The 16,031-nt window shown below is 48.8% G+C and overlaps 1 protein-coding gene across 1 annotated transcript in view; it reads right to left on the reverse strand.

Moving 5' to 3' along the window:
* The window catches only part of LOC149372133 (sushi, von Willebrand factor type A, EGF and pentraxin domain-containing protein 1-like), a 35,051-nt gene that overhangs the window by 17,531 nt on the left and 1,489 nt on the right, over window positions 1–16,031 (reverse strand). The window contains exons 2-4 of the mRNA XM_089585826.1: window positions 10,700–10,797; window positions 8,630–8,774; window positions 77–235 (exon numbers count right to left, since the gene is read on the reverse strand). Of these exons, the coding sequence (XP_089441952.1) occupies window positions 77–235; window positions 8,630–8,774; window positions 10,700–10,797 (402 nt within the window). The remainder of the gene's footprint in view (window positions 1–76; window positions 236–8,629; window positions 8,775–10,699; window positions 10,798–16,031) is intronic.

Genomic DNA, 16,031 nt, shown 5'->3' on the forward strand with positions numbered 1-16,031 from the left:
AGTAAGGGACAAAATCGCAGTTTTAACAAGAGGGAAAGAGGCAAAAAAAAAAAGGCAATTGCTCAGAAATACTTACGGACGCACGGCTTCTTAGTCCCGGGGTCACCTTCGTAGCCCGGTTCGCATGAGCACTGGGCCTCGCTCGTGGCGCCCTCTCTGTCGGTCGTCGAGTTGGCGGGACAGGGCTTGCAGTTGCGGTCGCTGGCCACGTCCTTGTACGTGCCGCGGGGACAACCTGCGAGGGTTCAGTATAGTCTCACTGTTGAGGTCTGCAGGGGGGGAAATCTGACTGTGCAGCCTGCTCGTGGCCCCCCCCGCCACCGAATACGGGCCGGTGTAGTTTCGGCTACTAGGCTTTGTTTCGGTGCAATGCCAGCAGTGGGGATGGGATGGCCGGGACCCATCCTCTGGGGATGCAAACCCCCAATGGGAGTGGCAGCGACTCCCAGACGACTGTGAGGGCCAGTCGTGCACGTGAGGTCCGATGCCTGAGCGGAGGCAGGCCTGGGTTTATACTCAGGTTGGACCCACGAAATCCGGCCCGGAAGGCATGTCAAAACGCCAAAAGGTTTTCAAATACATGCTACCTTCCTTCCTCTGCGCGCGGGGGCGTGCAAGTCTGGCTACCGACGCGTCGGTTTCTGGTTACGGAGAAACCAGGTCCGCGCGGGGGTTCATAGTGGCCAGGCTCTGAGGACCGCCGCCTCGGGGAAGCGGCCTTACGGCCGGCCGCAGGCTTAACCGCCTGCGGGATGCCGGGGGATGAGGGCTTAGTACTGCCTCGTAAGAGTCTGGCGAAAACCGAAGATGTGTGGAGTACCGGTGGAGTAGGCCCGGGTCATCTCATCCTAAGCCACGTTCTTGGTTAGTGGCCCGGTCGCCCAGCCTTGAACACTCACTCCTCAGTAGGAGAAGAGTAAGCTAGGAGAGGAAATAAGTGCATGGATGGTTGGAGGAAGCACAGATGGTCCCCCCGGAGTCTGACCGGTTCTGAGGCCGCGAGGCCGTTGACGAACTGGGCGTCCACTGGCCGGGATATCACACATACTTCCGGTGTCCGAAAAACCGCGAAAAACCTTCGACGGCTAGTAGCCGGCAGGTGGGAAAAGCCTTCTAGTGAGCGATGAGGAGCCCCAGGTAGCTACTGACCCCGTGTTAGGTTTTCCTGTCTCCGACGGTCGGAGCCCGTTGCGTATGGTGGGTGGTCGGGCATCCCGTGAGTGGGGCCGCACCATTGGGCAATCTCGATGCTCTCCCTGCCCTGGCCAGGCGGGCCAGAAATGGAGTCGAGATAATTGAAGGATCAGAGCAAAAATCTCGCTGTCCCCATTCCCTTCCCACGTCCCATTTCCCTTTCCGCTACTTCCCAGGGGAGGTCAGGGGAGCCTCCCCGGGCCCGCTCTCTCGGCTGTGGGTCGCTAATGTAGCATTTTCCCTAATATTTTATTTTTCCACCCACGGGTGGTCAAATTACAACTTGCCTACAGGCCTCCTCTTTTATTTTTCAATTGGGTTAAGCCTGTTGTGTGTAAACGGTGCAGGCAGGGGCCTATTATTTTTATTTCCTTTTCGGTTGCCCCAACCTATTCAATGTTGAGGTCTGCAGATGTCGAGGCCTTCGCTAGCAGCACTCCTCGTGTTCCGACGCCCGGCATTTCATCATTTCCCTACCATGCGACAAGTCGAAAACGCTGAACTATAAGAAAAATTATTACCGGAGCTCTTTATTTTTTTAATAATACGACCTTGCTGATTCGGCATTCATTAAAATATAACAATTTGAACCCTGTCCTTGCGCAGACAGTTAACAGCAAACGGGTAGAAGAACGTAGAAGGCGCGCTAGTCGACTCAGGCTAGCATTGTAACAATACGTAGGTTATAAGAAAGGTTATTATCAAAAGCGCCCCGACAAGCTCAGCCAACACTGCACAAAGCCCACTGGCTTAAGTAACATACCGAAGAATTGCAAGTTTGTAAAGTTAGCATGTGTGTTTGGCTTACCGTCACACAAGGGAATCAATGGAAGTGATCAAGCGCGCTTTTCGTGACATGACGGCGCTCGAAGTGACAAGTGGCGCTCGAAGACGCGGTGTCAAGGAAGCAACAACAACAGATGCTGTTCAGTGTGTTTGTCTGCCTTCCTTTTTATCCTGACGTCTAGGTCTGTTTAGACACAGTGTGGTACCAATTAGGCAGAGTCAGTTGTTGTTCGTCATATCCATTTCGTCCATCCTCTTACGCGGCTTGATGCAAAGTTCTCGGAAGAGCGTCCTTGGTATACCCTCCATTTCTGCGATCAGACGTATAGGCAAGCGCCTTCCGCAGTCCGGCGTCAAAAGTTGCGACTGCTTTCAGCCAGCCTATACTCGCACTGCGAGCACAACGATCCGCCACACTCGCTGTCTTCAGCAGAATTCGCATCGCGCGCGAATTCGTTGCACTGACAGCACGGGCATGCTGCTGCAGTCCTATGCACTCTAAAAAGAAAGGAGTAAAAAGGGAGTAAAGTTGTCCGCTAGCGCACACCCTTTAAGAAAGGTAGTGCGCTAGAGGACAGCTTACTCCTTTTTTACTCCCATAAAGGTGTATTCGTCGGACTCATTTATTCTCGCGGACAGACGCCTTTGAACCATTTCTTAGAAGCTCAACAAACCGTTTTATGGGTTAAACAATCTGTGGGGATCTTCGACAGTTGCCACTAGTGACAGCTGAACCTACACCATGACACTCTCTCTTGTTCCACTTCTTGACTGCAGTAGTACGCCAAAGCGACAAGATTTTCTCGACTACCCTGAGAAAGATAGGATACGTTGTACCTTTGGGCCAAATAGAAATCGATCTCTCCAACAGTAGCTTCGTAACAATTGAAGAGACTGCTCCAATCTCTCCAGATGTCGTCAGACTCTTTCATAGAAACGCCGACACCAAACAATACAGTCATCTTGCATTCACAAGATGTTGATGTGAGGTGATTAAGTGTGTTGCTACAGATGTTACCTCTCGAGAAAGGTCTGCACAAGACTAAAAGAACGCCAAGGAGAATCCGAAGAAAGCGTCGAAAGCGCGTGTGGCAAAGCTGCCGCACACGATTTCCCTTTGCATTGTCAAACCATGTATGGTAGTTCAGAATATCCATATTGACTACGGAGTTGTCAACGGCCTAGTTGACACTCAGATATGTGCAATACGACACTGAGAAGCCTCTGCGGTTGTAGGTGGACTGCCCCCAAGGAGTTTGAGTGGCGACTGCTGCTGAGGAGAGGCGCTTGAGACCTAACGGCCCACACACTGGGCCAAAATGGGTTCCTATTCAGCTGAAAACGATAGCGGGTAAGCTCAAGGGCAAGTCAGTTAGCCACATGCCAGTAAAAAAAAAGGAAGTAGTTTCTGGTTGCATGCCTTAATGCTGTGGTCATCCATGAGTCATAATGTGGTACATATTGTCCTCGGTTAATAAATGCCTCTGTACAAAGACCAGGGAGGCAGCAAGACCACGTAGCGGCGGGTGACCCAGTGAGGTGAATGGCTGACCTTGAGATGCCCAAGTTACATTTTCCGCTGCTTCACCTCGAGGAAATGCGCGCTCTAGATAAGCCCACAGCAAAGAGGAGGAATGCACCGTGTAATTTATCCCCATGTAAAATAAGCATCGGCCCTATGCTTAAAGAGTCAGCCTAATTAAAAAACTCCTAGGTGTAGTTGTCTACCAGTACGACAAAGCTCAGGCTCAGAAATTGGTCTACGACGCACTCAGCTTAGTGACAATATAAATTACCTATACCTTACGAAAAAGGCTGGCAAGTTCATCCACGATCGAGGCAATCCCGATAGGGCCTTGGCCGACGACTTCCGCTGACTACAAGATCATCCACTCAAGACTGTGACCCAAGATTGCGAACACCAGCTGCAACATCATCCCCTTGTGGTTGGCTGTGTCAGTTGATATCTTTAGGTAAGCATCCTAAAGACGTAGCAAAAGATTCATCCCTGCTCTGAGCCTCGCTGTTTTGCCTGACAGAAACTGGGATGCACCTCGAACAGGAACTGAAGCAGCAGTGCAGCTGAAGTATCGTGCAAACACTCAGAGACGCAATTTGATAGGAAATTTCACACTTTCATCGCAAGAAAGACATCAAAATTACAACGTAGACAGCAACACCTTCAGCCTAAACACTATCGCATTTTGTCAAATGCTCAGGGAAATCCCCCAAGGTGGAGCAGATTTGTAATAAGGGAGTAATTACTCAACGGCATCTGCATAGCTTGGAATTACTCGCTGGGCTGCGCTTGTGTGGATGCCAATGAGTAATTACTCCCTTATTACTATCGCATTTCCTTCGTTAAGGGAAAGTAAGAAGGCCCCAAATTTACTAGGACGTTTTTTTTATTCTTAAAGCCTTTAATATTATGCGAAAAGTGACAAAAACTGCAAAGTTTACAAACTTCGAACTGCATTGCTGGAAAAAAACTTGAAACTGCATTTCTGAAAATAAGGTTGCATTATGAATGGTGCTCCAAAATTCTTAAATAAACTTCTCTTTAAGGCTGACAAAGGTGACCTGTCTAATTTCGTGGTCTGTTTGGCCAGTTTTTAAAACATATATAGGGGATTACACCAGTGGTAATGCGCATGATCGCCGCTAGCTGTTCCTTCTTGTGCTTTTGCAACTGCTGCACTTGGAATGCGTGAGTGTATCACGATTGCGTTTCTCTTTTAGGAAAGTCAGAGCGAGGCGCACTGACGCTCGATGGATTTGATAGCTACAACACGTTTAAGCCGGGAACCAATGCCTTAAGAGTTAACGCTGTAAAATAAGACGTCCAAACAAGCTTCAGTGCGTAAAAAGTTTTCCTGGAGTGCAATACCACAAGATGTCAGTTTTGTTCTCGTTAACCGTTTTGAGGATTCTGTCACAGAAATACATCTTTGCACTGTAATGCTCCCGAGTTCTATAGGAAATGATGATAATAATTTGCAGTATTTGCTCCAAAAGAGATCGGAAGATAACAAAACATTGATAGAAACGTTAAACAAATTTATATTAGCAAAATGGCTGGGGTAGGGGAGGGGGCATAAATTGAAAGTACGGTCCCCTCAGTGAATTAGATTCTGCCCTTCGATGAGATGCCAAAAGGCTTATCCAAATCGATCACAGTATCTGCTTTCTTCGTGTACCTTAATGGGATAAGCGAGACTGCGCACAGGCTAAACTTCCTTTCAACTCTAGTCCCCCGCGTGTACCAATTGCGCTCTATTCGTACTGCTAAAAAGGTTTTGAGGAAAGGACACACACGGTAACTGTCTCACTTCTCGGTGTACACCTCGACAGCGCCTTGAGGGAAGGGAAAAAGGTGGGAGAGACAGAAAGAACACTGTGACCATGCTTCAGTGTGTAACAGGCTAGAATGAAAAGGAAAAAATTAGGAGGACGCTTAAGCTTCGCCTGAAGAGTAGACCCTGGCTTGATTCTCCAACTCGACAAATTTCCTACTCGGTTTTATTTATTAATGCTTCTGGGATTTCTCGCCCACGACCAACGCCTCCGCCGACGCCGACACCGGCTTGACACGAGGCCCTTAACGCTATCGTGTTAAAATAACAAGGAACCTGAATGACATAGCCGGAGAGGGAGTCGGTGAAGGCCCATCTGAGATAGATGTCGCCAAAGCGTGCCTTTTAGTGAGGTATCGCGTATTCGCATAATAACTCCGTAGGGTCAAAACACCCCTGGACAGAAAGAAAATTGAGCAGGGAATTGTTATGCGTCGCACATGACGTCAACCTGCGGTAACTGCCATTTCCACCTCATAAGGGGGGGCTCACCAACTCCCCAAGTGGCCTCAAGCTGTGGCTCAGCGGTTATGGTGCTCGGCTGCTGACCCAAAAGACGCGGGTTCGATCCCGGCCGCGGCGGCTAGAATTTCTTTGGAGGAGAAATTCTAGAGGCCCGTGTACTGTGCGATGTCAGTGCACGTTAAAGAACCCCAGGTGGTCGAAATTTCCGGAGCCCTCCACTACGGCGTCTCTCATAGCCTCAGTCGCTTTGGGACGTTAAACCCCATAAAACCATAAAACCAATCAAGCTCCGATGAATTATTCATGCATGCTTACCAATTTGCCGGAACTTGTAGAAAAGACGCGCGTGCCTTTTCACGCTTACGCTTTAGTTGGGTACTTGGCTGAGAAATTAAGCATGGAAACTCATCCATGCCCAATGCAAAGGATGCTGCAAATCACACCCTTCTGACATGCGGCGAATACTACGTGGGCCAAATCGGAAGGTGGCTCGATGACAGACTTCGTGAACACAAGTGCGGCGTTGATCGCAAACGTGACTGGCATCTTGCGTTGCATCTTAATAGCTGTGGGTGAGTGCCCCATTTTCAAGACCATGTTCTCATCAGCGAAAATTAACGCCCGTTAAGGTAATTTAACGCGAAATTCAGCCACAGCTGGAAGGGTCGGAGGAGTGAGAGGCGTCATGCTTATGCAGCAGCAGCGCCTGTTATCGCCGGCTGTGCTGTCACATCTGAGGGACACAACGCTAGGCAGCCAGCTCATTTCAGAGCGTTGACATCCCCCCCTCCGCAGCGTCAGATGTCGATAGCAAGTCGCGTGCGCCGATTTCTACCCCACTCTTCACGTCCCTTCCTTTGTCGCCAGAAAACTTGAAGCGCCTCCGGGGTCTAAGCGGACCCCATTCGCCGTAGGCAGTGAGGCTATCTGCCTCCAGAGAAGGTAGTTTGCTGGCGTTAGGGCGTCACCCTGTCTGACCGTGCTGTACACATATCGTCAATGGCCGAGAAGTCGCGACAGCTTCAATTTTACGAAGAGGGATAGCTAACTGCCGAGCGTCTGAACTTTTCATGCACACGCGGTTCTCTTTCCTAACACAAAGCGGTCCTTCAATGTCTGTTCCGTTCTTATGGCAATGGTCTACTCAGTTGGTCGGTCATATGGCAACGGTCCAGTTCGAGCAGTCAGCGACTAGCATTCAATCCTCCCTCTCCAACACAACACCACTCGCAGCTGGCGTCAGCTAAGGCACCTGTTTCTCTTCCTTCCTTCTCTCCCTCGTTCCCATCGTGGCGTGATTGAGTTGTCGACTGAAAAATGAGGCAGTTACTGCGCGTTCAATTTTCTCGAGTTCATCATTTATTTATTTACTAACCGCGACACCTTGCGGTTAGAATCGCTAACGTTTGTTGCGGAAATACTCGAAACGGTTGACACGAGGTATCGCCGAGGTTGGTTAGTTGGTTGCGACTGAGAGAAGGATGAAAAGGAAAGTGCACAGGCCTGCCTACTGGCTCAAGCCGAGCCACCACCGCTGCCACGCGCAGATAGAAGAGAGTTGAAAGGTATGAGGAAAGATAAAAAGAGAGAGAAAAAGACGCGCCTCGCAACAACCGCGTCCGCCGAAGCGGACGCTAGCTGAAAAAACAGATAAGTGGCCGAAGCCGTGCTGAGGCAGAGAATATAGCAAAAAATTACGGGGACACTGAAAGAGTCTTCAAGAGTTTGAAAGGACAGAGTTAATGGCTCTCTTCAGCAGTTTCTCTTCACACACAGTCGCTGTTCTTTGTTCCCATTCACACATTTATCACAATTACCACACCACAGTTTGCATATGCTTAGCTTTGAAAACACACACACACACACACACACACACACACACACACACACACACACACACACACACACACACACACACACACACACACACACACACACACACACACACACACACACACACACACACACACACGCGCACGCACGCACGCACACACACGCACGCACGCGCACACACACACACACACGCAAGAACATATACACAAACACGCACACACGCACACGCACCGCACACACGCAGACGCACACGCACACACGCTGATTAGTACTCAGTGCACTATACACACAATCTTATGAACACATGGAAGCGTTCCACCCGTACGCAGGTTCCGAAATAGCCTCCTCTATTTTTTCCGCAGTGTGAAAGCTTCATACTACTCGCGCGCCATCTCTTCGGGCAGTGGCGTACATCAAATCGCGGGGCTTTTCCGGTGGCCACCGCATGCCGGCGCCACTATGGCACGTCAAGCAAAGAGGATATGAAATCCTTCCAGAAATCCATGTGTGACGGGGGTTTCTCGACACAACGCCGACGCCACCTTTTCCGCCGAACGACAGCCTTGAAGCTCTCGCTTTAAAAATGTAAACGCCTCATTCGTTTCCACTATTATTTATTCTAGACAAAGCGTGATCTTTTCAGCATGCCGCCAAATTATGGGCTTGCGGTGGTCATACGATTACTAGGAATTATTAGGAAACGTACTTTATCTCGAGCGTCACTCAAAATTAAATCCAGTTGGAAGTTCAGCGTTGCGCTGCCAAAATCATTCCCTACTGTATATACGACGAGATATATGTATGATGAAGGTACTGTTAACAGGCATTTAAAAAATGAGAACAACGGCCGATGCCTGAAATTCTTCCGTACTTAGGCATCCAGGAAAGCAGCGCAAGTTCATCTTGCCAAGCCTTCCTGCCATGCGCAAGTTCGGATAAAATGTATTTCCGTGCTTGTATCTGGCGCAAGTTATAGCGGAACCGATGCGTCCCCTCACGTTTTACAGTGACAGTGAACGAGCAGGTGGCCGTGTTTCCGGCTGCGTCCGTCGCCTGGTAGGTGACGGTGGTCGGTGGCCCCCTGCTGAAGGCGCTGCCCGGTTCTCTGTCAGCGACCACCTCCACTTCTCCGGGGCCATTGTCCTGCAGTGGAAGCAAACCATCCCGAAAATGCTATTGGTACGGTCGGTAAGAGGGGGCGCTGCATTCTGGGTGCACCTATGCAGTGCAAGTTAAACTTCCGGCTTTATTTTAAAGTGCATTTATAGTTGACTGTTTATATTTGAAAGGTAAAAAACGTAGCGCAAAGAGACGAGGACACAGAAAGGCAGACAACACACGGCGCGGTTATTTGACTGTCAGAGTTGCGGGTTTCTAGAATTACAGATTGGGGCTTTTCAATATTTTACAAGCATTATGGACAAATTATCGCAACACCTTACTGGAAGCAGAGCTGAACAGACCTGAATCATGAAGCCGCTCACTTATGAGGAGTAATCAATTATTGCTGGAATTGTAACATCATGCATGTAAGTACATGAGCTAATGTGCTCGCAATAATAGGAAATGTCAAATTACCCTACATGCGGGTGCAGTAGATTTCCAGTACTCTCACGCAATGGAGAACCGCAAAATCTGACCAGTTTTAAGTCTCCGACGGTCACTATCGATCCTTCTCCTCATCAGACCTTCGATCTTTGTCGTGTGGTCGTCCGAATTAGTAAATGAAACGGCGTATTAATTACCCTGCCCCTTACGAAGAAACAGATACATGCCACAAATCAGTTCCATTTAAGCACGCCGTGTCTGGGCGCGAAAGTTCCCCGCATCAGAAACCCACAATGGCAGCCGCATTCTTCCCAGCTGTCGGTGAAAAGTCGAGGCTTGGCTATGGCGTGTGTTCGCCGCGGTTGCTTCGTCATTTGTTTACAGTATATCATACATGTCCCATCAAGCCAGCGTATATCCCACGATTTCAGCTCTCAGCGCCAATATTTGTGGCGACCTATTACGTAAAATACTTGTTGGCTTGCAATGACTCCTCTACTTAATGTACATTTCACGTTGGCGATTAGGCACACCGTTCACTTTAATGCTACGGCGACAGCCAATGGCCTATTTACGAGACGCAGATTGGTCGAGCCATGATACGATGTTGAATACTCAGTCGTAACGGCATTTATTTTAACGCTTTTAATTAGATGAACGTGCTGCTTGGTTTCCACTGCATTTTTCTGCACATGTCATTATGTTGTGATCGACATTTAATAATGGAGCTGTTGCGTATTGTTCGGAGAATTTTCTCTGGAATTAAAGGTAGCTTAAGTGCACATTAAACGATTCGCAAGATGCGCCAACATTGTGCTCTTTTCTTTGCAGAGAAATCTCGACACCTTGAGAACTTCCTAATAATTATTGCATATGCAGCGGGAAACATACCTTTTTCCTTCAATAAAGCAGTCCAAAGCATGCGTCAGCGTCATATTCGTATCTCTGACTTGTATGGAGTACGGAGCTGGTCAGTTGATGACCTCCCGTCATCAAGAGAGCAGTGCGAAATAACAAGAGCAACGTGTGTTTTCTCCCTTGCTTGCATTGTTTGATCTCATTGCGCGCTGTTCGCTTCACAATAACCTGCAGTTACACGTCCTCTTATGAAGCGTCGTTGCATCGCCTTAGGCGCCAAGCGGAAGCGTCTCTCTCTTTATCGGAACTGTAGCAAACGCGAAAGGTTGCTCACATTTGCAACGACACTCAGCGGCGACAGACAGCCCCACCGCGGTGGCTCAGTGGTTACGGCGCTCGGCTGCTGACCCGAAAGACGCGGGTTCGATCCCGGCCGTGGCGGCTGAATTTTGATGAAGGCGAAATTCCAGAGGCCCGTGTACTGTGCGATGTCAGTGCACGTTAAAGAACCCCAGGTTGTCGAAATTTCCGGGGCCCTTCACTACGGCGTCCCTCATAGCCTTAGTTGCTTTGGGACGTTGAACCCCAATAAACCAAACCAAACCAAACCAAACCAAACCAAATCAGACTGACACACATGAAGAAACTGAACCACCACTTACCACAAACGTTGGTTCTTCCCACGTGACGTTCACTGTCAGCATCTCATGGTGGATTACAATATCGTTCGGACAGAATGTTGCCACTGGTTCCAAAGCATCTTGGAAAAGAAGACCAAGCATAAGACACCATTTCTTGTCAACTTGTGAGCGTCTGGGCGCGCCTTATGCCAAACGTCTTATTGCCATTAGGAAGAAGTGATGTAAAGCAAATGCGAGTGAGTTCGTGATCTGTGTCACCAAGGTATTCAGCACATAGTCCATGACTTACTCGTGAGCGCCTTAGTTGGGCGAACCAAGCGCATTAGTCTCCGTGGGTTTGCTACCGGTGCAATCCATTTGACCAGGCTTAAAAAGAGCTTTCAACCGAGACACGGACTAAGTTGTACTCCTGCATAATCTGGATGCTCGAGCTAAGTTGCAGCAAGTTTTAAGCGAACCATGAGCAAAAACTGAAGTTGACCTCTAGTGATAGGGTACCACATTCTAATTACACAGAGACCACTCTCACCCAAAACTGAGCTTTTCTAAGCTAAAAAAAAAGACCAAAAAACGAAATGCAGGCGTCTCCATGCCCAGCCGATTTCGCATGTCAACTGATTGCGTCGACAGCGATATTTTAGAGACGATTCCTGAGGCTAGGGTGCATCGCCATTCACTGAAAAAATGACGGACGATTCAGCGGGGTTATGCCAAATGCACATTAGGCGCACTAGCACTTCGGTTTTCACTTCGGTGCCGGTTAGAGGCTCGGCTTTCGTGGTCCAGCAGGCTTCAGACAAGGATAGGCGAAATCGGTGTGGGCCTAAGTGCTAGCCGACTGAAACTGGAAGGGACACGCAAGCTCCGCCTCAACGGTATGACGCCATAGCGTTTTTGGGTTAATGCGCGTGCATGCATAATTGGCCACTCTCTACTTTACATTCATAGATCGCAGGGAGTCCTCGTACCACTGCTGGCACACTGGTGCAGCTGTTAAGCGATGCTGCATTGCCCGGCGATGGCAGGTGCTGCCGCCGGTTTAGCTTGTGAGATCCAGGTTTCCCCTCGCGATCAACCTCTCACAACAAATCATTAATTTAACTGTCACTTGCCGCGGCGTTCTGTTTTGCTCACGATCCGATTGGTAGATTGTGATGACGTCGCAAGGTCAGGTGACCTTGATGAGCCACACCTAACACTAAGACCGAAACTCAACAATTTTGTCACCGTCTGTGTGGCGCATTAAAACGGTGGAACCCACTCGACCCGTTTCGGTGTAGACGTCACGAATTTTAATAGAGTGGCGGTAAAAATTTTGGATTCAATTTTCTTAGCCGTAATTGCATCATTTGCCGCTGAACAAACACTAACGAACTCACAAAGAGACAGATAATTAATTTTTACTTAAGAATAATTGGACAGAGTTATCTTCAGGGTCCCTGCATGAGCTACGAAGTTTCCGATTGTGAAAAATTGTACGAGTCGCTTTGGGTCGGCCAGCATATTTTAATGGGCCAGCATTGGTAGGGTCACTATGGGGAAAACACGGGGTCGTCGACGGTTTGAAGCTTCGGCGTAGGAGAGTAAAAAAAGGGAATGGCAATGGCCCTGGAACTGTCTCCCTTCTGGGTGGACCCCTCAACCGCGCCATAAGGGAAATGAGGAAGGTGGGCGTGAAAGAAGAAAGAGGTGCCGCAGTGGACAGCTGCAGAATAATTTGGACCTTCTGGGCATCATTAACGTCGCACAGCGCACGGGCGCTTTTTGCGTTTCGGCTTTATCAAAACGCTGCCGCCGCGGCTGGATTCGAACCCGGGTACTCCGGCTCGAACCCCGACGCGGAGACCGCATTTAGATGTAGGTTAAACGCAAAAGGGACCTGTGTGTTGTGAGGTTTAGTCGCACGTTAAACACTCCCAGATGATTAAAATTACGACGTAAACAGGGAGCACATCCTTTTCTCGGTTCCACAGTCATAGAATGCCTGCTCCGCTAACCCTCTTCCGTCCATTCACGGGTGTGGTTGGTGCCTGCAACCTGCGCCGTGGACCTCCTGGAGGCGGTAAATTTTGTTGCTGTTTGTCCAACCTCACATAAAGTATTTGCCTCTTCTTTTCCTGTCTTTTTATTGCATTGCAATTTATCCTCCGCATTGAGTAGCCGATGTACGCGATGACGGCAGTTCGAACTGATGGAGCGCCGAACGGGAATGCAAATAGATACCCCATTTTTATGAGTGTTTCTTGCAAATTGAATGTATTTGGTGCCGAAACAAAGATAGCGTTCTGCACAAATTCTCAGCCTGCATCTTGATTAGATACTCTTAACGCGATAGCGTTAGGCCTCCCGTTGTGCAGGAACTACGGGGGCGTCGCTGTTTCGAGCGAAAAATGGGGTGGGATAGGGTGGCTCAGTTTGGCCACCCTGTTCACCTGGGTTGGCCACACTGTGGCCAGTCTGGGGTGCAAGATTCTGCTCGGCCTTGCGCAACCCGCGATGTCGAAAAATGGCCCGGAGAAGCAACCTAATTGGGCCACCTGCGTCACGTGACGTTGTGTCGTAATCACAACCTGCCCACGGACTGCGGGCAAACTGACCACAGTGGCAGGTGGCAGTTAAATCAATGACCGATCGTGAGAGGTTGCTCGTGAAGAGCAACTTGGGTCGCACAAGCCCCACCGGTGGCAGCACCTTCCATCGCAGGGCAGTGGCGCTTCCCTTAACCGCTGCACCATAGCGCATGGATTGGCATTAGGACTCCCGGGGACCTAAGAATGCAAACTTGAGAATGGACAATTCCGCATATATGGGCATTAACTCATTAAAGATATCGCCTCATGCCCTCAAGGCGGAGCTTAAGCGTCCCCACCAGTTTCTGTCGGCAATATGCGTTTTTTTTTGTGTTGGTAGACGTGTTGGTATGCATAGTTAGAATATTTGTGGACGCCACGGAAAATCCTCGCCACGTGTAGCATGCCTGAGGATGCTACACGTGTAGCATGCCCGAGGACAACTGCTACTACTTGTACTGAGCGATGGTGAATTGTGTAAAGGCCATGGTTGGTAGTTGCACTTTTGGGGACGCGTTGTCTTACCTCTACATCTTGATCCGTCGAGGATGTAGCCGGGTCTGCAGCTGCAAGACTTTCCGTGTCTGCTAAAATAACAAAGTTTTCCGCATCTGTCGACGTCTTCTTCGCCCAGTACGTCTGCTTCTGCCAAGCTGCAGGCGAAGACTTTTTGTCCGCCTGAAATCGGCGTACTAGAAAGTAAGTGGATTCTCGTTCATGTCCAATGTCATCGCGTTTTTTCGCTCTGCTTCCCATTTGCATTGATTTGCTGTGTGTATGTGGATCTCCATGGGTCGCGTTCTTAGAGATTTTTTGGTGTGTTTCCAAAGAAGACCGAGATAAAAAGATTAGAGAACACCGCTCATCCTCCTGTAGCCTAGAGATACCACTGCGGCCTCATCGCGCAAACGAATATGTAAGACTGATATCTTCGTCATTTTGCGGCACATATCAGGCATTAAATAATTTTAGCTCCCATTTTCGGCAAATTAAGGAGAACATCGCACGGGTGCCGCGGCGAACGTGAAGCCGAACATGAGGGTGAACTTATCCGAAATACTCCGGAACTTTCTGTCCGAACGATATCCAGGTGACGAAAACTTCAATACCAGCGGGATTCGAACCATCGGCGCCTCAAACAGGGATGCTTCGTTTTATAGTGCCTTTGACCCCTCAGCCATCGCTGCGGCCTTTTCTTTTATCGTTATTACACGGAAGAGCAACAGCAGTACTGACTCTCCTGAAGCCTTAGTTAATCATGCCGCATTCCGAGAATCCATCATTTATTCGCACGCCATTCTCAAGCTATCACTCCGCACGCACATCGGAATTCAGGGACACACACACGTGCGTCAAGGAAGGGCAGCGATCAGGAGGACGACCCCATCGCACCAAAGCGCACTGCTCTCTGTTCAGAGACCTTGCTCAATGTGGCGGTTCATGTGTTGGCCCATCACACGGGTCTTCCACGGGTTAAACAGTCCATGAGCAGTAAAAATATCACATGAAATCCTAGAGTTATGACAGGCAGAAACTTTATGCAGGGCGTGATATAAATGTCTTCTTTAAGAGTACGCTGAGGCATGTCCCAAAAGAACACAGCATCGCGACACAACGCAAAACTGTGAAAACAGTCTGTTTGCTCGAACAGGCGGCAATTCACTGAACACGGCACAAACGTCTCCTAGAGGCGAAACCGTGGTACGTGAAGTTTGAAAAAGAATGTTCTTGTGGCCGACTCAATACATATCCGCTGCCCTCGATTTGCCATTTTCTTTCGTTCAAATTGTTGTCGAGAAGGCTTAATTAAAAGATTATAGAATTCAAATTTTTGCTTGCGTGTTTTCTTGTTTCAAATGATGTGTTATGAATGCTTATAACTGGACCACCGCTTGGTATTCTCCTAAGATCATTAAATAAATTATAATTGAATTTCATCTTGATGCGTTAGTTAGTTGAGTTGTTTTAAGCTAAAGGTATCATTAGCGTTGTTTATTCTGCCGGCAATTGCTCCACCGTAGCGTCACTTATATGTTAAAAATGTCCTAAAAGCAGTCAAATCTGCCCCGCTATGCACACAGTCGCTTATAATAGAAGATAGGCCGCTCCCGCAGTCACTATCGATACACACAGTCACTCACAGTATAACATTATCCACTCCAGAAGACACCATCTATACACATATTCAGTCACAGTTGAACATAGTCTATTGCAGAGCCACCATCCATGCACACACACACTCACAGGATAACATAGACCACTCCAGAAGGCACCATCTACGCGCACATTAAACGACATACGACCATAGACCGTCCCTGCTGTCACCATTTAAAGTCAAGAACAGTGCCCTGCAGGAATGTTAAAAGACGGCGTGCAGCCTCTATTCTGCATGTCTGGTTTCGATTCGGGTATAGAATGTCCTGAACTGTACTGTGAAGGGCTCCTGTCCTCTTGAAGGAAGCGAACATCACATACCTTTCCGCGTTATACTCTGGACAGCACATAATATAATGTTCTATATCCCCGCACACACCATATATAGAACATAGCGGAGACGATGCCATGCCCGTCTTATGCATCCAGGCAGGAGTACGAGCAGCGCCCGTTCGAATTCGATGTAGTAGAGTGGCCTGGCATCTTCTCAGACCCTTGGTCACACATGGCTTGTGGGGCGCACTCCACACGGTACTGAAATAATTGAGCACCTTTTTTCTCAAGCAACGTTATGCATTTGGAGGGACTCGTTGTGATGAACCTCGTGACTGAGCTTTACGGGCGAGACT

This window comes from Amblyomma mixtum, chromosome 1 (assembly GCF_055824585.1).
Source record: "Amblyomma mixtum isolate Tamu chromosome 1, ASM5582458v1, whole genome shotgun sequence".
NCBI lineage: Eukaryota > Metazoa > Arthropoda > Arachnida > Ixodida > Ixodidae > Amblyomma > Amblyomma mixtum.